The following is a 24297-nucleotide window of genomic DNA, read 5'->3' on the forward strand; positions in this document are numbered from 1 at the left end:
CGTGGCAGTCAAAGTGTTAAACACGATTATACAACTCATCTTATCTGCTGTAAATAATATTTCAATGTAATATGCGTGGCATAATAAAAACTTCATGTTAGCGCCATGGGCAAACCCCGTAAAACGCGCGCGGCAGTGAAGGCGTTAAAACGCGTGAATCATAACTCTGGGTAGAGATTAGAGAGGCCTAAGTAGAGACTAGAGGAGCTTTCTAGCTACACTTGTTCTTTCGAGATAACCCGAACACTCGAGATTCCTTTTCTCTGGAACGTAGGAAATAGCTGAAATCACTCGAAAGGGAGCGTGGCGACGCAGAGTAGATGTCGCGACTGAGGTACTCCGCGAGCGTATCGTGCCACGCAGACGCCATAAACGTTACTTGCAATATCGTAACGAGCCACGTCGTCGCGTTCCTATAATTCTGCCTGTTCTCCCGCGAGACCATCGGGAACGACATCCGCGAGGAAAGCACTCAACCTGCCCGATGTCGATCTCGCGTTAAATTCCCGTCGTCCAGTGGCCATTTTTAAAATTCCGTTTTAATACCTAACCGCGTTGAATATTCAGCGCTCGTGCATCACCGCGAAGCTGAATAAATTCCCCGATTTAATCCCCCGCTGGCAAAAAAATTCATTTACCATTGTACCGCCGATCAGGGAACGATCCGGTTGAATCTGCTTAAACCGGGCTACCAGCTCCCCGGTATACCTCGCGCAGGAGACGTTCACGTCTGCCGATTCGCTTGGCGAAACAAACGTCCCGCGCAGACAGACGTGGATCTGATTAAGCGTCGTCTTAGCTGAAAGCCGACGCCCGGGATCCTCTCGCGAGTGTCAATCAAAGCGTTTATTTTCGAGCGATCGGACTGGGTGACGCCGAGCATCGTCAGATCGATGCCGGAAAATTCAGACACCTGCGAATACCTGGCAGTTTGACAGCGAATAGACAGCGATCCTTACCGTTTGTATTATTAAGCGGGAACGAGCCCGATTGGCTGGAAAATTCACGGGCCGCTTTAATTGGCTTAGTCCGAGCAGAGATAAGGGTAAACGAGAGAGATAAGGGTCGTGGGATAATCGGGATCGTTGCACGTCTCGAGCTGTCCTGTGCTTCCACGCACAGTACGAGAAAGCGGAGGGCGATGGGAGATCAGGATCCAAGGGATTACGTGATATTTTACGGAGAACGGCGAACGCTGATTTCACGCTGTCCGTGATAACCGGCAGATAAAGTTTGATTTACGGCAAAGTCCCAAACTTTCTTACTTTCCTTTCCTTTTTATTTCAAAATTCCGAATTTGACGCTTAATCCACGAATGATACTGAATTTTTCATTTGAAAGACAAATTGAACGGCTATCTGTCAAAATGGCGTATCGAAATTCCTTTATTTGCAGAACTACTGTTAAGAGGTTGTAATGCAAAGGAATAGTAGATACTGGAAAAGGTGGAAAAACCCTTGCACTCGAGAGACGATCCTCAGTCGCCATTTAATCAGGTTCTTAAGATCCATGTTAATTAATATATCAAATTTAAAATTATCCAATAATGCGTGCTTATTTACCTTGCTAAAAATATCGTCGACGTTATGGAGAAAGACTTGGAATTGCCATTTTTCTGTTACCAAAAGATCGTCGAGAGCAAAGGGTTAAACCTTTCGTAAAACGAAGCGACGTGTCAAAGATGATAACATTGCGATAGTGCAATCTTTAGCATTCGGTCTTTTGACACGAATATTTCGAAGAAAAAAGGAAAGGAAAAACTGACCATCGCAATAGAGCTTGCAATTCTTTGCGAAGAGAGCTAAGAGGAATGGTAACACTTGCCTTAATTTTTTACTCAATTTTTGTGGCCGGTGACTATAGTCACCCGTGGTGTATAGATGACAAACGGTTAGAACTGACCTATCTATTTAGGGTCTCGATGTGATCAAAAGATGTCTCCAGAAAACGGGAGCCAAAGAACAAAACGCAAGGAAAGGGATCGCCCCCACATTCCTAATATATAGAGTTTATTTTAGTATTTAGCTTTATTATAACAACTACGATACTCACAAAACGTATACTGTTGATATCTTTAACACGGAGCAGGGTGCAAAAATTTATAAAAATTTCCCTAATTATACATAACTTCTAAGAATCTCGACACGAGGATTAAGAACGCTGTTAAAATATTTATCGAAATCAGTGAAACCACGTTTCGATATTCAAAAGCCAGTGGGAATTTCACGTAGGAAGATTCTCGGTCGAATGGATAGCTTGCTAGGAGGAAGCTGAAAACACAGAGCGGAAAGAAAAGAGGGAGAAGCAACCTACGAGGGTGGATAGCGGGTTTGGTCGGAGAGAGCGTGTTCGAGACGGTTCAATTTTATTTTATGGGGTTCGGGAACCGAGAGGTGTTTAGGTTTATAGATGGACGGCGGATAGGCGAAGCGGGTTTAACCCCGTTTAAGCGGCAGAAAAACACATTTGCCCTGGGAGGTCCAGCGAGATTTTATCGCCTAACTATTGGGCGGTTAGTCGGGACACGAAGGTCGACAGAGTTTAGCATACACGCGCCTAATACGGTGCGCGTATCTCACCGCCATGACGTTGGGTAAATGGCGCCGTTTCGTTTGCGACTCGTCACTGGTCGCGGTCAGGGGAAAAGGAAAACGGAGAAAATGGGGGAGAAAAGAAAAAAGACTCGTGACGGAAAATTCTTTCGTCGATACGTTCGTTCCTCGCTCCGAGAAAAAGGAAAAAAGGAGGAAAAAGGAAGAAAAAGGAGGAAAAGGAGGGAAAAAGAGTTAGCTTTCGACGAGCGGACATTTGAAAACGTAGCGACGCGTGTTATCGCCGAGTTTCTTTAAAAATCTACGGTAGACATAGACAACCGACGTAAAAATTATTCCGTTCGTTCTGACAGCTCGGACAAGTAAATGATCGTTAATTAAAAGGCACGATGGTAGTCCGATTAGTTTGGATTTGCGCGTAAAAGGAGAGAAGGGTGTACCGTGAAAGGGTTCGCGAGGCAAGCGCGGATTAACTTTCCCTAATGATATTTTATCAAGGAGGAGAGAAGATCGACGTTGTTCCCATTATGGCAAATAAGGAGGCTAATCGAATCGGAGACCAAGGGAAAAGATAATTCCTCTTATCTTCTTCCTCCCTTATTTCCTCCTCTATTTGTTAATCCCTTCCTTTCGTTCCGTTCAATTTCGCGATTCGTTAGTCCTAACCGTGTAACGTTTCCGAGTGAATTATAATCCGACTATTCTGCCTGCCTCGCCGCGTTCTCGAAGAAACTCGAAAGTATTGGTCCCGAAGACAACATCCCGCATGGCCGTTCCCTTAAGAGGTCAATCTTCTCGCGAGAGTACATCAATCGGTCCCGAAAAGTCCGATAACGACCCCATCGTAGTTTCCCACGTCCAGGGACTTCCGTTGACTTCCGGTCTTCCATTCCAGCAGCGTCCACCACCCCAAACTACCCCACCCTACACGCGTTACTCGTTTATCCGATTCCACGCTACCTGCAACCCTTCATAATTCCACTCTCGACCTAGCAACTCGACTCCCGTGCTCTTTAACCCGTCCCAACGTCCCAGCCACCCCTCTATCTCGTCGCGAGTAAAGACAACTCTAGTGTACCTCGTATCTAAGTCACATCGACGAATTTCTTCGACGCGGCATGACGCCTCGTTGATTAACGTGCCGTCCAACGACGTTTCGGAATCGATGAAAACAATCACGTTGAGACGAGCGAAGAGAGGGACGCTTAAGTAGCTCGCGGCCATTTATCAGCGGTCGCCGCGCGCTTTTATGCAATCACGCGTGGCGGGCCAACTCGGAAGGTGGTAGTTCGACACGAACGCCGGCAGCGCGGTGCATTAAATCAATCTACCTGGCCGTTTGTTCGACGATCCATCGTGCAACGGAGGAGGGATCGTTTTTCATTAGCGTTCGAACGGGCGTGTTTGATTCATACCCTGGGCAGGAGGGTGAAGCGTGGTAAAAAGCGTTGATTATCGCGGCGAGCCTCCTCTGCCTCTACCTTCGTCAGCAACCATACTCGCGATGGCAGATGGGAAGAGCCGTGTCGTTCGCTACGATCCAATGATAAGTGAGCTTCTTCGTTTACGCTTGCACGCTGATAAATCGCGATAAATCGCGCCACGATCCGCGGCGCACGCGATGCGACCTGGCGTCGAGTCGAATCGCTTTTCGCATTGCCGATGGCTCGAGAGAAGACGCCATTGCGGCGTCGTTCGCTGTAAATCGAGCTCCTTTATTACGAGGTATCCCAAGACGGCTACGCGTAATCGAGGTTGCAGTCCGAGGTCTGATCTTTTTGCGGAAACCGTGCACACCGATACTGCTAAACGGAAGAAACACGGGTGAATTCTACGTTTCCGATAATCTGGGCGCATCGTACGGAAACTAGATCATAAATCTGCACAGTTATACAACCGGTCTTATCCCGTTGGAATATCATCGCCACGCGAGAAACGACAAGGACGATATATTGCAGCCTTCAAAGCTGATATCGCTGTGAAACCGGCAGGTAAATATTGGGTGTCTCGTTCAACATACGGGATTCGCGAAAAAATCTCGTACGGCGAAGATCAATCGTTTCGCGCAGTTCTATATGCCTGTTTTCTGTGTGCCACTTTGCCATTGCTTATTTTTCCGATATGACACTCGCGCAATTTTCGTTCCACGCTGTTGTTTAAAACGCGCACGAAGCTAACGGAAGTATTCCCTTTAATGCTTCCCGTGCAATTGGTAATTAAAATGGAACTACCGGGAACAGGTATACATACTCGAATATAGTACGATTAATAGTTTTAATACTAATAAAAGCGGCATGACGGAAATACCTTTTATTCGCGATGAATTGATAAACTAAAATTTTGAGTGTGACAGATGAGCGATATTAAATATAGAATATGGAACGAGCCACGTGTAAATAGTTTAAAACCATTACGCGCATCGAACGGCTAAGCTAACGGAATGTTTAAACGGGCGAGAAAACATCGGGAAAATGTCAAGAATCGCGGGAAATACGACATTCAAAACGACACGGAAATAAATACGCATATATAATTACGTTTGCATCTGGACAGAGGGAAACGTTCGTTTGGCCGAATATCGTCGCGTTTCCGATAACTGCGAGAACAAAAAGGTCGAAACCCGTGGTTTTAACACGGTAATTCCGGTATGGAACGAGAGAAAAAGAAGAAACAGAAGAAATGGAAGAAACAGGAGGAAGAACCGAAGCGGGAGCTCGCGAGAAAACGTATGGAAAACGACAAACACGAGGACTAGGAGGACCCCGTAGGACGAGGTCGCGACTCGCCTCTAATACGCGGAACCACCAGCCGGGATCATAAATAAAGAAGTTATCTTAAGCGATACAACGCGTAGATGGAGCGGAACGCGTGGTCCGAGGCGTCCCGGGTGAAAGATTAGTCCGATCCTCGAGGAGGATCTAATCTGTCTACACGGGCCGCCTTTTAGCGAGGCCGGGGTATCCTCCTTTCTCCTCGATATTAATTTCTCGCGGCGGGAAAATGAATCTTATTCACACGGGAGCGCAAAGTAGCGTCCCGTGTTCTTCACCCTTCGCCGGCGAGGTCCGTTTTGAAAACGGCAAGGGGCCTAGCCTACTCGCGCGCCGCCACGTAATCGAATATCAATTTTTCTCCGACGATAAAGCGGCCTTTTGATCGACGAGATAAATCGTCGTATCCCCCGCGGGCCGAGACTGAAAAATGATTCTGTCCGTGGAACGTTTACAGCCACCGATGATCCGTGTGCCGCATCCTGAATCCATGCTTCTTTTCCAGTCCGTGCTAACGCGGATCACGGGATTCCCCCTTTATCAACGAGAAACCGATCGTCCATGATGCCCCCGCGCCTCTTTTCCTCTAACCCGTATCACGACTCGCTGTTAACCCTTTAAAAATTGCATCCGATCTGCCGCACTTGTCGAGAGACATCCAGCACGAAGAGGAATAAGAATTCGCGTGGATCTGGTAGAGCCAGAAACGCTCGAGCCGTGCAAAACTTCCAAACGTCGCCATTGTTACCATAAGGCAGATTCGTATGCAGACCCATCTCGTATGCAGGGCTCCATCGCCGGAGAACATACATTCTGCCACAGCCGCGATGTTTCTGACACGAGAGACGAGACAAACAAGGCCAGAAAGGCTCTAGAAAGGCGGAATTTACGTGTATCGAAGACAAGCCACTCGGAGCATCATCGATGGAGGCGCGCACGTCGCGTCGGTGTTCCTCGACGAGTGCGCTGACTCCTAAAAGAGACGCGTCATCGTCTGAAGAGCGAAATTTCAGCGGTGTGACGCTCATCCCGGGGTTCTTTGCGTCTCCGCGCAAATAATCCAAGGATGCTCGATAATCCACGACGCTTCGCGAATGAAAATCGACTGGGCGCTGTCGTCGCGACCTTTCGGACACCAAGATGGCGCCGCAACCTGGCGCGTTGCAGCGCCTACGTACCCTCTTCCCGGCAAGACTCGACTCGCCTAGCGACGAAACCGACGGAACAACCCGGTCGGCCGTATCGACGTTAAAACCCGGCAAGAAGTAGAGTTTCCTTAACCGGGCAGATCTGTTAAGGAAAGTCGATAACAGGAGCGACGGGTCATTAATCGAGCCGCGATCGATTCAATTACCAGGCCAGTTTTTGATCGCGGCCACGAAGGAAGTTGGCAAAGTGTGTGTCGACGCGCGGCGATTCAGGTCGCGTCGAGGCGGGAGACTAAGTTAATTACCAGAATTAATGTGGACCGACGGCGTTAATCCAGGCGCGGCACGCGAGCCAATCAAGCGGAGGGGTGGCGACGGAGGGGTAGATAAGAATTAAACGGTATCGAACGCAAACGCCTCGTTAGTCGCACCGCGTCGGGCATAAATTTCCAGGAGCGAGCCGATTCGTTCCGATGCGCCATCGAATACCGGTCTCACCGGTGTATTTCAGTCGCGATCTTGGTTATTCGTCGATATTATTGTCCACCCGATGGCCGGGCGCGTGACACGCATACGCTAGGCCCCTGAGCCACCTCTTTTTCCCCGGCGTCTCCGTACCTTGTGTCTTTGTTAGCTTTGGTACAGCCTTGTCCAGTCTCTCTCGGTTTTAGGTAGGAAAGACAAAGGCGAGCTTGCGAGAGAAATGGCGTATTTGGAATGCGTGTACCATAGTTATTTCTGATTAATCAATTTTTCGCACACGGAATTTTCTATGGAATCGCGCACATTTTTGTCGTCGTCGGATTAACGATTTAATCCATTGCCCGAGCAGTTCGTTTATCGGAAGCGCATACTAGGGAAAATTGGCAGTGACACGTTGTCTAGGCAATACGAGGCAAAGGCACTTGCGATTAGTATTGGCACTTCCGGTGTTATTAGCGAAACGAACGAAAATTATAGTCTCTTTTGGGAATGGAAAAACGCGAGTGAGGAAACGTGTATATGGATGATAATGGCGGCGATAAACAGGGACCGTGACGAGTTGTCTCCATGATCGTTCATTGTTAATGGTTTAATCAGCTATTATCCTTGTGGCTCGAGCGAAATCCGTAATGTAGGTAGCAGTATAGGCTTGGTCTTTGATCTTCGCGAGGATAGATTAAGTTTAATACGAACCACTGCTTCCAAGTCGATGGCGTTTGTCGCGATTAAACGATAGGAATAGTTAGAAAGGAGTATTACTAGGCAGATAATAACGGTGATCGGTTAATCGATCGCCGGTCTCGATCGCTATAATTTTCTGCCTTTTTTTCCCAGGGGCCAGCGCCACGGGTCCGCCGGCGAACGCCATAGGTGGTCGATTGGCTAATCATAATGATCGTAGGATGAATAATGACTTCCCAGTTTCAATAGGGAGCCCCTACCAAGTATTACGACTTGATCAATTTCCACGGGGAATTATAGTCTCCGAATATTTTGAAACTTCCTCGTTCGATCCCTTTAATGACCGCTTGTACGACTGCGAGTAAACGCCGAACTTCGTTTACGTAACTATAATGATCCCATTGTGGCCTAATTAACGATCCCAGAATTTTGCGCAAAGTGCAGAGAACGTGACCAATGAAACCACAGTGCACAGCCCTCTTTCGCTTTCTCTTCGACCAAGTATCGTTAATGAAGCATAATTCCGTTGCAACGTTATTCGAAATATCCCAGTTCGAGGATTTTTCATGTTCAAACAACGAGCGGAACAAGGAGAAATATGTAAGGTTAATAAACGGAAGAAGATTGCTAAGAGAAAACCACAAGGAATTTTCGAAATCTAGCCATGCCGACTAATAACAAGCCTGTAAGCACAACGTCACGATCGTAAAATCAATGAGCCAGGAATATCTTTGGCTCGGCGTACCAATCCTGAGCCGTACGAGTTCATTTTCTAGGGGCCCGAGGCGCCTATCGTTAACCTTTAATTACAGGGCGGTCTAGGCGTCTGAATTTATCGCTAATAACGCGCGGCGTGCGTTAGACTTGGCCTCGCGTGACATTTCTCCTGCAACCCTAATATCCCCTCATTCCGGCTACAACCGAATAAACGTCTGTCAAATTTCCAACCCCGAAAATCCAACGTTCGCGAATGAAAACGCGGCCTCGGTTATTTTTCTCTCGACCCCGTAATTTTTCGATTACATATGCGTAGTTCCACGATACACGGAATACCGGTGAAATATCAGCGGAGTCGAATAGGATGCAACGCGGGTTGCATAGGCGAGGGTGCGTGGCGCGGCAACAATGGCCGATGCAAGGATATGGATCCCTCTGATCTGCCGGAAAACTGAACGGCACGAAATTCGGAAGTGGACGTAGCACGGTGAAAAAAAGTGGCCTGCACTCGTAAAAGTTCCTCCTTGCTCTGGTAATACCAGAAAGTGGGTATCCGTTTTTGCCGGAAGTGCGGCTGCAATTAAATTGCACCGGCAGACCTGTCCGCCACGAGTGGCGACCCTTTGTTTCGACGACAGAACACCGGTCGCTACTTTTTCTTCCATTGCAGCGTGATCGATCGACGAACTCGCGGTTTCCGACCACCGAAACCTCGATATTTTCCAAGAATCGCGGTCAGTCTTGTTAAATGTTAAATTTAACCGCCGTTTCGCGGTGCGCGCGGATGTAAAAATTGACAAAGCCAGTGGATAAGGGTGAAATTGAATCGGGAACGTCGTCACGAGCACGGGAAACTCGTTTGCTCTTAAATCAGCGGGCCCCGATTCGAGTAATTGCGGTTGATTACGATTTCAGCGGGATTTTCGGGTACGTATTAATTCGTATTAATACGAATTTACGATTGTTGCAGATATATCTGTTGGGCCTGGTGGTGAGCGAGAACAGTACGATCGGGGAGTCGATCATAGAGGATGTTTCAGAGGTCTCGGAGGCCAACAACAACCTCGATACGGACTCGGGAGACCAGGTAATTTAATTACGAACGCTGTTCTCCTACACGGGCCTCGAAACCCTTCGTACTCGGACAGAGTTTCGAAGTTGGTTCTACCCCGTGGTGGAATTTGAACGAAATCGGACATCAATCTCGTTCGAGAGCTGGAACGTCCCTCTGAATACACGCGCGCGCATTCGACCGGCGTGTGCATTTCAGTCGTCTGCATGCCCGTACCTGTGGATTTGCGAAAGAATAAGGGAGAAGGGTGTCGTTGGAGCTGCAGGAAAAATAAACACCTTTATTCGTGCCAGCCAGCCGGAAATAGGTCGCGGAAACCGTTACACCCATGCTGAACCTCGGCAACGCGCTTCCTCTGCCTTTGCTAACATTTTATACTCCCTCTATTTTTTCTCTCCCTTTTTCTCCCTCCACCACGGACGAAACACACGGTGCACATCGGTGTAAAGTCTTTTACGCCTGGCGACGTCTCCTACTCCGCCTCCTCGTTGGCCTTTCGTGCTCTGTTTAGCCGGCAGTTCGTCAACGGAGGCTTCCGGCGTCTTGCTTGGCCTGCGCTAATCTCAAGACGACGTTAGAGGACGCACTCCTCTCGGCCTCCCTTTTTTCCGGGACGCAGTCGCGAAACGACGCGAGCAACCCGCTCGCGAATCGTTCGCGTGGACGTTCACCCTCGCGCGTTCTCGCCCTTCTCTAAATTTCTATACCCTTTTAAATTCCGCGTATATTCGCGTTTCGAGATAACTCGTTGTTAATGATTGCGTGATTATGCTTTTGCAATTTCATTTTTCCTTTGTCATTGAATTTGGGTGCCATTTTTTCCGCGATTAATCGCGCAAGTCGCCATCTTAGCAGCTCCATCGACGCGTCCATTTTTATCACGTATTTTCACGTGGACGTTCACCCTCGCGCGTTCTCGCTCTTCTCTAAATGTTTGTACTCTTTTAAATTCCGCGTATATTCGCATTTCGAGATAACTCGCTGTTAACCCTTTCGCGACGGGTGCCGTATATATACGGCAGTCATTTATTGGTTTACAGCGACTGATGCTGTCTGCATACGGCAAATCATAATTATATTAATACGTATTACTAATATGTAAACTTAATAATTATTAATACATATCCCTTTGCACTCGAGAGGCGCCCTACAGTCGCCATTTGATAAAATTTCGAAGCTGGATATTTATAAATATGTCAAATTTCAGATAATGTAACGGTGTGCGAGGTATCGAAATCAAATAATTCTACGTGTTAATTATCATACGATTTCTTATTCAATGCTCAGAAAAATATCGTCAGCTTTGCAACAGAAAATCTTTGAACTCCTATCCTTCTTTGGCCAAAAAATCGTTAAGTGCAAAGGGATATATATATAATATGTATTAGAAATGTATCTATTAATTTCAATAACGAACTCAAAATAAAACTGGTACATGCATTAGACAAAACAGAAAATGGTGGCGAAGTATGACAAGTCGCGCTGTCGCGAAAAATGGCGAAGTATGGTAGAGGTGCACCGTCGCGAGATGGTTAATGATCACGCGATTATGCTATTGTAATTTCTTTTATCACTTGACGTCGGATTCGGGCGCCATTTTTTCCGCGATTAATCGCGCAAGTCGCCATCTTAGTAATTCCATCGACGCGTTCATTTTTGTCACGTATTTTCGCGTGGACGTTCACCCTCGCGCGTTTCTAGCCTTCTCTAAATTCCTATACCCTTTTAAGTTCCGCGTATATTCGTGTTTCGAGATAACTCGCTGTTAATGATCGCGCGATTATGCTATTGTAATTTCTTTTTTCACTTGGCATCGGATTTGGCCGCCATTTTTTCCGCGATTAATCGCACAAGTCGCCATCTTCGCAGCTCCATCGACGCGTCGGTTTTTCTCACGTACTTTCGCGTAAACGTAGAAGAAGAACACTCGACCTGTCCGAGTAATTACTGTTTTTCCGAGGAGTCGCGAAGCGCCGTTGCGTTTTTGCACGACCGATCGCGAGACTCGTCGCGACGCCTCGCGCCGAACGCCTGGCGTCTTTTTGCGATCGGTTCGCCTCCTCGAGGAATTTCCACTTTCCTTGAGAGCTTCGGGAAATACACAACCAAGGTGGAGGAGGTGGCCTAGTTGCGAGTTCGCGGCAAAGCGAGACGCGAATTGCGCGATGCGCCGCAGTCGGTACACGTGTAACGTTTCTTCGTATTTCCTTCTTGGACACGAGACGCGGTTTGAATATCGGTCGGGCCGAACTTCCGTCGCGATCTCGCCAACTTCGTCGTAATTTCGCTGCCTTTATCGTAATCGCGTTATCTCTGCTGCGATTTCACCACCGCTAGCCCGATTTCGAGACCGTGAATTTAATTTCGCTAATCCCGCTGTAATTTCTCCGCCATTTCGAGACACTCGTCGGATTTTGGGACCCCGCTGACGAAATTTTCCGACCTGTCAGACAATTTCGATACCGCAAACGCGACTCCGCCGTTCCGAATTTAATTCTACCCTCCCGAGTGCAATCGATTCGCTCGGATACATCATTTCCGCGAACTTTCGCGAAATTTATCCGTCTTGGATGTAATTTTGATATCGTAAACACGAGTCGGCGGATTTAAATTTAATTTCGTCAAATCGAGCGCACTTTTGCGATCCGCCGGGGTAATTCGGTAATCTCGCTCGTAACTTCGTTACCGGCGCTGCGATTTCGCCAAGCTTAAATTCAGTTTCCGTACAGCGAACGTAATTTCCTCCTCAAAAGTGTATAATCGTGTCTGTCGGAGGTGCGATTCCGCGAACCTGTCCAATTCCGCGCGATCGAATCTAATTTCAATTAATTTCCAAAGTAACAGCGACCTCGTTACTCCGCTGCTGCGCGCTATCCGCGGGATCGTGTTAGTTCGGCTAAGAAAAAAGATTTTAATTCGGATGAACTTTGTTCATCTCAGCGTGCCCGTCTCTACCTCGGGTCCAGAAGGAACTCGATATCTTCCAAACTCCATATTTGATCCTTAAATAAACGCCGAGAGGGTAGGAGTTTCTAAAGAATATATCTCGTCGTTGCAACTTTGATAATATGCAAACCGCACGAAGGGCTTCGAGGACTCGCGAACTCGATAATCCCGGAAAAATGTTCGCGCCGTGTTTGCCAGCGTGTTCCCGCGAGCGTCCGTGAATGCATCGGCAAACACGAAAGTTAAACGCGTCCATCCTCGATCCCCGCGTCGAATGCGCGTAAATTAAGAGCGAACAGAATCCCTCTCTTCTGCCACCTCCTTTTCCCCTGTCGCGAAATTTCCAAGCATTTCCAAGCGTTTCCAAGCGTTTCCAAGCGTTTCCAAGCGTTTCCACGCGTAATCCCGCGTCTTCCCCGGAACCGGAAGGTAATAAAAACGTAATGGCGAAATTGCGAGGTTCAACTTGGCCGAGCTTCCATCGCGTTACATTTCCGCCGCGAGGTAGTCGACGAGAATTTTTCTTTCGAAGGGAAGCCTCGTCGATTACGACGTCGTCGCGGTGAAATAAAGAACGCGAGAATGGCGCGTCTCCGAACGCAGTCGCGGCGTCGCGACGCTCGAGGGAGCGCGCGCAGCGCAACGAATCTTGGCCCGAGAGTAATTAGCCTGGAAGTTATGCCACGGCGAGGCTAGCGAAGATGGATAATTAGAATCTTCGTAAACGCGGGTAATTCTTAGCCGGTGTCACGCGAAGAACGAGAGACCCCGCGACAAACGATCCTGTCCCGCGGTCGTTATCCCCCTGTCGTTAATTACGATTACAGCGGTAGCGCGTTAATTAAAAACACACTGGCGCGAAACAATTGCGGCGGAAACAGAGAGGTTACACTCGTGATCCGTATGTAGGTCGGCCCGACAATTTTCGCCCTTCCGACGGGCAAACTTTCGACCCCTCGAACGAGAGTCGTTGTTCCAGCAATTTTCGATTCGTTGGAAAAATGAATTAAAACTTCCCGGCCTCTATCCCGCTGCCCTCGCGTAAAGAGAAGCCTCTTCAAAAACTACCCCCGGAGATCGATTCGATCAGGCTTCGGGGTCATACGTTAATCGGGGTGAAAGGAGGAGAGTAGGAGAGAAGGTGAAGCGGAAAGGAGGATAAACGTGGAAACGTTGAGGAGTATAAACAGAGCTGGAAGAAATCGCAAAAATAAAAATCGTAGCTAGTCCAGTGGTTCGTTCGAAAATCATGACAGACTCTGTCGCCAGTGACGTAAACTTTACAAGGTTGTTCACCGCGATTAAAGGCCGGGGCGACCGGAAGTCGCGGCACGAGCCGTCGCTGTAGTCGTCGCGTTCTCGAAACGTGGCGTCGAGGAAAATACGCGACCGGTTTTATAGCCGTGGCACCCCTCGGGGTTGGTGCGCCCCTGACGCGCAACTTGCACCTCTTACCCGCGATTTTATTCCGCTCCCAGCGCGACCGGAAGTCCTCCGCGTCTCGCGTAAAACTCGCCCAACTGCCTGCCACTTGCTCGCGATTCGCCCTCGATCGCGTCGCGAATATTCCCATCGACCCCTCGCGGAAGAGAAACACGAACCTCGACTACGGTGTGTTTTACGGTGATCTTTTTATCGCTGATCGCTTGGTCCGTGTCGCGTGCTTTTTATCGATGTCGAGGGCATCGATGACGCGCTGCCTTTGAGATGGGAAACTGGATCATCCTCAGGTTTACGACAAGGACGCGTTAAAATGGGAGAAAAAATAAAATAGCGAAGGACGAGACGAAATAGGTGTACCGTAAAGGGGGTGAAGGAGACGCTCGTCGGGGTGCCCGCAAGCGTAGACTGGGTCGGAGAAATCCGAGGTTCAAGACCGGATCAACGAGGACGAATATCGGTTAGGCACTGCTCCGATTTCGGGATAACCTGTCGGGTTGTTTCAATGACCGAATCCGCGGCGGGCGAAAAAGACTAACAGCCGGAATGATGGATGGGAGCTGCATCCCCCGCAACGGGTCGGAACAGCGGATCGCGAGGAATTTAGAATGCTCGGGCTTAACGCGCGTATATCACCGGACGCGGGGTTAACGTTTATCGCATTTTGAATGTACAAATCGGAATTTATGAATTCGATGTCACGGCGTGCTTCCTGTATCTGGATCCCGCATCCTCCAAGATGACCGCGCTTAGTATTCGACTAGGAAAATTCGCGGAACACACGTATGGTAAATAAAATTTTACTATAAGGGTGGAACGTTGTTCCGTTCTCCATTAGCTATAAAACATAACTTGGCTAATATCCGAGCCCACGAATTCGAATTTTTCCAATCGATCCGTATCGAGATCCCCGCTAGCGATGCTAATAATCGGAATGACGTCGTCAGTCGATCTGTAAGCGGAAGCTGAGGACGAGGATTAATTTAACTCGTTAAACGCCACACCGGTGCCTAGAGACGGGCGCTAGACTTTCCGTTCGGGCCTCGTCGGTCCGTATGGCCCGGAAAGGCCCACATGGCGAGCGTGAACGGAATCGGATGTAAAATTGGCGTGACATTTAACGTGTTAACCCTTGGCGAACGAGCGCCACATATATGCTTTCTGTGGAAGCCATCAGTTTGGCCGAGAAACGTATATATGCGATCGATGAATAGAGCTAAGGGTCGTATAGATATGTCCCACGTAAACGCGTTTCTATGGCCGAGAAACACAAATATGTGCTTGCCGTTGCGGCCCTAGGACCCTCACGTCCCAAGTTAAGTGGTAGACTGTTTTACGTCCTCATTGTCAGCGTCGCTATGAACGAAAATCGCGTTTAGCCCCTTGCATTACACTGAAACTCGAAAAAGTCGTACCAAACCCGTGTGTCTAAATGGTCGGGGAAGGAGTCGAACGATGGAGCCCAAGTGTCGGAATTTGAAACACGGTATCTTATGACCGAGTGCGAGATAGCCGCGAGCCCATTCGAGATATTCATACTTGGCCCAAGATTAAGACCACGAGTCAGACTCGTGATATCCACGTTTGGCCCGAAATGCCGATCACGAGTCAGACTCGTGATATCCACGTTTGGCCCGAAGTGTTGATCACGAGTCAGACTCGTGATATTCGAGTTTGGCCTAAAATTTTCATCACGAGCCAGACTCGTGAAAATAGCGCAAGAGGTTAAGCAGAAATGAACGCTGGCAGTTTTGAATGACTATCGCGGCAGAGACTCGGCCCCGTAGTACGGTTTACTCAAAACCGCCCCGACCGCATTAAATAACAAAAATCTGGCAGTGGGAACATCGACTAGAAGACGCAGGATCATTGGGAATCGATGGATTCCACTCGGAAGCGGAAGAAATTGCATCTCTGTACCGCGCGTTCCATCAGATTTCCGTGCTCGCCGACTGCACGGGTCCAAAGGGAGGCCCGGCAGGGAAATTCGGCGAACAATGGAATGATCTCGTAAGACAACTGTGCGTCTCTCGCGTGTATCGCGTGCGCATATAAAAATACCTTTGATATTGGCAGAGCGAGCAGATAAGGCGAATAAGGCGATATGCGGGTACAGGAAATCGTGTATACCGCATCCGGAATATCTGCCGGTGTTTCTTCTGATTGCATCGGATACGAGCGGTAAAACTAAGTTCGCGAACAACCCTTGGCGCACGCTCGAATTAGGATGTCGCGGCGGTATCGAAATAACGTCTGCGCCGAGCGTATTTCCGGGGATTCCTTTCGCGAATACCGAATCAGCGAAGTCGCGGCGAAGCTCGGCGAAATTTGGCAACTCGATTCGCCCCAGAAACCGCAGCGTTCCGTAGGAATACGGATATCGAAGTGGCGCAGCAGGGGTGGAAAAAGGGAGAAAGATGTAATTGAAATGGAGACGATCCATGCGTCAGTCGGCCGTCGTTCTTGAAGCACGGTCACGGGAGTTTCGAATATCCGGTTTGTCTCGCGCGCGATCGGTGAAACTTCGCGCTAGTATAGGGAGAATATGGAAATACGGAATATGAAGGCCGAGATGGGCGTAATTCGTGGAACGAGCGCGGAATTTCGAAAGAATATCGAGAAGTGGGGAAGCAATTACGATGCTTGATTGTTCGATTGGCTGTAATTCTATTCGGTTCGCCCGGGCCGAAAGTTCGAAGTTGCCGGAAAGTCTTGACGAGCTTCGTGTTAACGCGAATTATTTGGATAATTGCCAGAATGGTTATTAGTGGGAATAGTTGTCCGTGGCCGACGATTGTTTCGCCCCCGCGAAAGTGTTCGCGTTGAAACTGTTCGGGGAACTTGTAATTGCTTTATCGTCGAACGACGTCGTGCAATTTTTGGGAACGGGGCCTCCTCGCGATTTTTACCCCGGCACGAAACCGCGCCCCGCGTTTCCAGAACGGATTAAAATAATATACGACACGCGGATGCACGCGTCGCGATTATTTCGAATAAACAAAATGTCGCATCGGATCGCGCATCGTTCGTATTTCATATTGCATCATTTCGAAACCGTGCCTTTGTTATTTCGAACATCGAGGTTTCATTACCTACGATTCAAAATAGAAAAAGAGAATAATAAAAAAAAATAGGTGTATGAAAGGGAATGAGAGTGTACCGCGACATACCGTGTCACTGGGAAACGGAGGAAAAAAATATATACTGACCTGAATACTTATAGCAAAATCGGGGTGAAATACGAACGCGAAAAAGCACGTTTAAGTAATTCCAAGAATCCGGCAACAGAAATGTCCTGGATGAGGAAGGATTAATTCTATAGATAACGCTGATTAACACTAGGTTTACGGACTATCTACCTATTTCTAAGGACACCTGTCAAATTGACAGATAAAGGAAACCACGTGCCTTTTCTTTAACGATTAGTTTAATTTAAAAACAATTATATATTATATTAACCCTTTGCACTCGAGAGGTGACTCTCAGTCACCATTTAATCAGATTCTAAAGATCGACGTTAATTAATATATCAAATATAAAATTACCTAACGACGTGTGGAATGTCGAAGAAAAATAATTCTACGTCTTAATTTGCATATGATTTCTCGTGTACTATTTTAAAAATATCGTCGATTGTATGACAGAAAGTCTTTGAGTTACTATTTTTCTATAACGAAAAAGTCGTCGAGTGCAAAGGGTTAACAGTCTTAATATAAGTTAACTAAATCTGTTACCATCGTATAATTGGAGCAATCCTTCCGTCAAATTGACAGGTTCCGTAAATCTAGTGTTAAGAACGATTTTCGCTATTGAGCCTTTCATCGTGGAGTTTTATCCGATTTTTCTATGGGAAAAATTCATCGAACGATGCCTATGTCTTTTTGCGAACGTAGGGTAGTTCAATCGTGATTCCGCAGATTTTCATTTCACAATAATACAGTGAGTCGCGCGTGTTAGATCGAATGTACTGTGTTTGACATGATGTTCCGATTTTGACTCCCGTCTATCTCCTATCTACGTGTATTTTATGGATTCGGGTCTGTTGATTGGTTGCGGTAGCATTTAAATAGTGGTTGCGTGCTTCTGTATTGATTCTATAATTGTTAGGGGTGTTTAGAAGTTTCGATATCTTTCGGTAATGGCGGATGTTTAAATAATTCTAACCGATGTCCCTCTTCGTCATTTAGGCTAGATAATTTATGTCTCCTTATTAGGGCCTGGCGCAAGTGGTATCCGAGTGTTCACGAGTCATAGAACGCTACTAAGGAAGAAATAAAACAGACGCCCATTGACTCACTCCCGAGTGAACGTAGAGAACGAACACGTGGAGAAAAATACGATACTCGTGCTCCGTCTATGCATCGTACGATGCTCTCCGCGTATATGGCCGCGACTGCGATAGTCTGATCCTTCTATTCAAAGGCGCGTAAATAGCGATTGATCGAAAGACGATAATTACGCGAGCTATTGGATTAAATTTTCCGTAACGCATCAAGGGCCGGAGCCGTTTGATCATCGCGAAGCACCGCGTGATTAACCGGATTAATAAATTACCGTTAACCCGACATCGCGAATTAATCATTGTTGCTCTCGCGCGAGCCAGGGACCATCGACGAGTCGCGGAATGAATGGGCAAAATTGAAGAGAGATAGCCATCGAAGCAGTTCCCTCCGCCGACAGGTATGCGTGTTTGCGAAGATTCGACGAACGTTTAAACACGCCTCGATGAGCGATCGTGTGAGCGACTAATCGCGATTAACGGCGCCAGGGTGAAAAACGATAACGAGGAACACCGATAACGCCGTGCACGAGCATCTTTCGAAGAGAAATTAAACGAACTATAACGATAACCGTAATTATTGGAAAATTCAGCTTTCTCGTTTATCGGACCAAAGTAGCCGCGATTTTTCAACATTTTATCAACTATGTGCGTTCCGAGTGTATCGTGGTTTACATAATCGAGTTGTATTTTTAACACCGACATATATGCGGAAACGGATGCATCCTGGGTAGCAGGATAAAGAAGATTGACGAAATTAATGTTGAACGATATTCTAACATTGTTATTAGCATCTAGGATCATTTGAAAGCTATTCGACGGTTATTAAGATCGTGTCGTAGGTCCTCGATGTGATTTAGGTCATTTAAGCTATTTGTGAGTCAGCTGAAAGTTATAGAGGTCGTATTCTACAAAGCTAAGTCGACAGCTTCGATTCAAAGGTCACTTGAAAATCAATTAAATGTCACTTATACCGGTTTAGGACAATAACGCGAGATCAATGTTGTAGGATGGCGAATATTGGTCTTGAGACACCGAAAATTGTCGAAAGAAGAAGAACACGATAACGCAAACTGAAAACTCGTAAACTGATTTAAGTTAGAAAAAGAACAGCAAGATAACGAAACGAAAACACACAATGACGCACTCTTTTAAGACTCTCTTTCCAACACCAAGCGACTCACGCTTGCGCTGGTCACAACCGATTTCCAAGGACTCTGTTTTGGTTGTCAAGGACCACGCTTTTATGCTCTCCTTAACCTACGCTTCACCTCCCAGTAAGGGAGCCGAGCAACTTAACCCCTTGACTATGGCAGATTTTGATACGCAACGGCCGTACTATACGGCAGGAATTGAGTTACGATGTGCGCCATTTTTGTGAAAACAAGCGCCCTCCGTGTCAGAAAGCTAAACTACGCCGAGCGCCTATGGGCGCCCTTCGTGTCACAAACGCAAAATTTCTAAATGCCTATGGACGCCCATAGTAGCCAAGGGGTTAATTTTGTTATATAGAATAACTTTTCGATTTTCTTCTAGAAGATATCGATCGGTTTACAATTAAACGTAAAATTTCTAAACGCCTATGGACGCCCACAGTAGCCAATTAATTTTGTTATATAGAATAACTTTTCGATTTTCTTCTAGAAGATATCGATCGGTTTACAATTTCTTTCTGTTGGCAATAGCCGCTTCGCGATTTCTTTTGGTATCCTACAATATGAATTTAGGATGTCACGTGCTTATTCTTCATATAGACAAGTGTATACTGACATGTCTTACAGCCTAGTGAAGTCAACGATATTTCTACCTATCGACAATTTACATTTAAAGACATTTATAAGTAGAACGATCGACACGATCAGGTGTTACTACGAGTCAACATACTCTATTCGTGCAAGTATATCCTTTATAGTCCTACATGGATGTGTCAAAGACACCAAGAAACGGAACAAATCCTGACACGATCGGGTCCTTTCTCCCCCGAAATTCGTATCCTGTCTTCAAACGAAACGTTTCGCAATCTCGAAAGGCTACACTGGGAAGATTATCGAATTTGTGTAAAGTGCATCGACCTGTCGGCGAGGAAGTGGTAGTGGCTGGCGCTAATTGAGAGCTCGGCAAAGTCGAATCGAGCGCAAGAGTCAAAGAGACGGTGGAAAGGTTTTCGTTGCAATACGCCGAGAGGGATGAAAGGGGAGAAACGGTCGGACCACAAAGAAAGTATATGCATGGAGTGGAGGGTGGCGATCGTGGAACACCCCACGGACAGGGAGGCGTGCGTGCTATGACAATGAACATTCCTATCTCATCGTGGCCGTCGGGGCGACGCGGTTTTCGTCGACTGCCTCTAGTGCCGCTCTCGACGCGCGCGGAAGGGTGAAAAGCGTCGACGAAGCAATAGCTGCTCCATCGTGTCCCCGGCTAATTGTCTAATTGCATTTAACGGGTGTTCGATTTCAAAGGTGACTGCGGCTTACTGCTTACGTCCATGCGTAATGGCGGTCGCCCCGTCGTCGTCGCGTCGAAATCATCGTCACTCGGACTAATATCGTTCCACGAGACGACGAAAATCCGCGTGGAGGTCTACGACCGTCCGAGAGGGGAAGAAGAAAAGCGGACAACTCGGTTTAGGGAAACTCGCGGGGAAATCGCGCGCTCTCTGTCCTTTTATCCGGTGAAGAGGAGCGCCGTTGGGGCCAGGGAATATCGATCTGTCGTATTTTTGGCAAACGCGAATGGTGGAACGAGGTCGGGCAGGGAGAAGGTAAGAATCAAGTGGCACTTGCCGTTTCCTATTCGCGCGTGGGATTCGCTGCTCCACGAATCGCGGACTGTGTAATTTCGTTAACGAACGGCCATTAAGGTCCCACCGACGTGCCTTCCGCCTGTTCGGTAAAAATAATCGAAGCCCCGATCCGTCGTTTGGGATACCGGCGTTTGCAGCAGGCTCGACGCCGGGACTCGACTCGGCGCCGAAAGCGACGGAAGAAAGAGGTAAGAAATCACGAGTTCCACGACACACTCGTTGGTAGTCTCGTCCGGCGAAAGACGCCAAGAAACATTAAAGAAGATAAACGGCCGGCGAAGTCGGTCTCATTCATAATTCATGCCGCTAATTTCTCACGGCGGTGCGCGCCGCTACGTTATTGCATTATCTGGAAAATCCTTGAATAATTCTCATCCGACCGCGGCGCTTGCCACGAAACTTGGACGCCGTTATATCGCCACCCTCTGGCCCCACCCTTCTCGCGACCGCCTCGCATCCGCGCGTCGAAACCACTTCGGCCGCCGTGCACCACCGACCGGCCTACCGATCGCGTTCATTTTCCTTTCCAAATTTTCATTAGCCCCGACCCCGACCGTTTAATTATACGCCACGCACGATGACTATTCGCCGAGCGAAATGGCCGTGTTATGGGAGCAGATTCGCACCGTTACATCTGCCATGTAATAGTTTCGCGAGGCGCGCGCGCGCGGCCACCGGTCAACGGAATAATTGGAATTCGGCACAGTGCGCATCGGAAACGGCGCAAATTTGTTGATTTAACGGGAACGAGAGGCCGGCTTTTTCCTTGCGTTTCCAATGGTCCAATGTTTTTCCCACCGCGATCCAATGCGATTCGAGTCGAAACGATTCCGGTTACTTATCGAGAGCTTCGGAAAATCGGCCCGGGATCTACTCCGATTAACGACCGTTGCGTCGAGTGATTTGTTTCCGAATGGAATTTCGCGCGGCCGGTTATTAACTTCTTCCAGCAATTTTTACAGCATCGTGGAATATTAAACGACGTTAAACAGCTCCCGTCCGGGGAATCCGCGAAGTTACGAGTACAAGTTACGAGTCGAATTTTATACGGAATAAAAATGGAAGACGATTAAGCCGATTGTTTTATTAAAGGTCATCGTAACTCGAATGACGTTTCCCCGTTTGCACGGTCTCGTTTCCGTCGCCATTGTGGTAGTGACACTTTCGAGCTGCATTGGATTCTACCGATTTTCTTTCATCCTACTCCCTGCTTCCCTCTTTCCATATCCCCGAACGATAAACCTGTCCGACGTATGCTCGCGATGTCTGCCGCGTCTTCTCCAATTTCTGTGCGCGACTGCTCCATAAATATGCATACGGTTTAAACAATAGCGACGCTGTAAAGCGACCACTTTTCGCGACGTCTCGATTTCCTACGATATCGACTGCGAGCTGGATGATCTTAAAGCTCGGCGACGTACCGTGCCCGCGGTTAACGATTTCTCTCTGTCCTCGTACAACCTACCCCGCGAATACGATAACGACTTCCGGGAGAACCGGAAGACTTGCAAATCTCTACCAGTCACCGGAGGCACTCGAATTTATTCCTCGAATTACAAACCTTTCTTCGATCGCAACGTTTAACCCGTTTCGTCCGCTCTCGCGAGATCTCGTATGCATATTATCCGCGAAGGAAACGCAACGCGTGCCATTTCTGTTATAAACGCGACGCGATACGTTCCGCGCGACAATCACCGGAAGCAGCCCACGCGACGACGTCCTGTTGGCCGCGGTGGCCTTTGGCGGAAATGGAGGGAGCGAATGGTAATGGGATCGAATGGCTGTTAAGCGTGCACGAAACGAAAAGCCACCCTCGAGGCCCGGCCCCGAAGCAATTTTGTTTTTCGCAGTGCAATATAAGACGAGACTACTCGGCGCAATAATAAAGGTCCCGGTCATAAGTCGCGTGGGACGTAATCGGACGAGAGGATCGTTGTGTCTTATAAAACTTTCGCAATTTTGAGAGAGGTGTGACTGACGTGTAATAACCCCCGTGCCACCGGCAAACTGTGTTTCGAGACGACTTCTAAACCCCCTTTTCCCTCGCCCCTTTCCACCCCCGGCCTTCCGCCGTTGCTTTTCAAGCATCCGCGAATTCATGCCCGCCATCGATTCCGGCTTGAACCGAAGCACCGCTTACAAATTAACCCCGGCGTGGAGCGATTTTTTTCCCTTGCTCCTCGAGGAACCGAGCGTGTCTCGATGGGAACAAGTTAAATTAACCTACGGGGTCTGTCTTTCCCTCGACTCCTCTCCCTCTCTTTCTCCTTTTTCCTCTATTTTCCGCCTTTTTTCCTCTTTCTTTCTCCTCCTTTCTCCGCCTTTTTTCCACCCCCGCGTCCCCTCTTTCTCCTCTTTTCTTCCGGCACTCGCCCCGGTCTCGCTTTTCACGGTGAAACGTCGAACACCATTATTTAAACGCTAGTCGGTATAATATCGGCTGCCACGCGTTCTACTAAAAAGCACGAGACTCGGGCATTTAATCAGACGTGCCGGACAAATGGCGATACGCGACCGAAAATTACGTCTCGCGGGTAATCGGGGGTCGGCGTTTCCCGATCGATCTCGTGGTTATAATCGACGACGAGATAAAACGGGTGTAGCGTGACTATTTCGCTCGGATCTTGAACGAATGAACGGAAGATATTTCCACCGAGGGAAATATCGCGCGGGTGTACGGGAAGCCGGACAAATCTCGTTATCGGAAACAGAGGATCATTGGACGTAACGCGAATAATGCTAATTAAGGCAGAGGTATTTGTATCGGCGAAACAAAGCGTCGTCAAATCGGTGTTTTGTGTCCAAACAGGACAAATTATTCGAGCGTGTGTACACAACGGGCGCAGCGTTTTGATTATTCGCGCCGCGAACCGTGAAAATTTCCCGATATCGCGCGCGTGTTCGCTATTGAAACGAGGAATTCGCGTCGACGAGACCTAGGTCTTTTTCCGTCGGGGGACAGAGCAGGTCGCGATTTAAATTTAAGCCTTCGATTCGACCCCCGTAAATATCGTTGTAGATTCGAGGTTAAAATACCCGCGGTTCACGCGCATTCGGCGAATTAATTGAATTAATTAAATTAATTAAATTACGAATATAATATAATTATAGGAAATAAGAAATACGATATAATTGTCGAGCAAATACCTTTCTCTCCGATGGCTGGAACGAAGACCATGGTCAACAACACAGGCACTCACACACTTCCGAGCCGCTTCGTCCGAGCGCGGCGAACAATAACACGCAACTGAACTCCTAAAGTCAAAGGAAATACGGTTAGCTCGTCGCGGCTCTGGACTGTTTATATCGATTTCATTATCGCCAGGGTTCCAAGAACGTCGAAGCCGCCTTAAGACAACACGACAATGTATATCGTTGTCCTTCGACGAATATTGATTCTAA

At 47.9% G+C, this 24297-nt stretch overlaps 1 protein-coding gene across 1 annotated transcript in view; it reads left to right on the forward strand.

Annotated features, from left to right (window-relative positions):
• The first annotated feature begins 8299 nt into the window (after positions 1–8299).
• nolo (ADAMTS-like no long nerve cord) overlaps positions 8300–24297 on the forward strand; it is a 107101-nt gene continuing 91103 nt past the window's right edge. Inside the window, exons 1-2 of the mRNA XM_017905639.1 lie at positions 8300–8320; positions 9323–9439. Coding sequence (XP_017761128.1) covers positions 8300–8320; positions 9323–9439 — 138 coding nt within the window. The remainder of the gene's footprint in view (positions 8321–9322; positions 9440–24297) is intronic.

This window comes from Eufriesea mexicana, unplaced genomic scaffold, assembly GCF_001483705.2.
Source record: "Eufriesea mexicana isolate 0111107269 unplaced genomic scaffold, ASM148370v2 scaffold4231, whole genome shotgun sequence".
Lineage (NCBI taxonomy): Eukaryota > Metazoa > Arthropoda > Insecta > Hymenoptera > Apidae > Eufriesea > Eufriesea mexicana.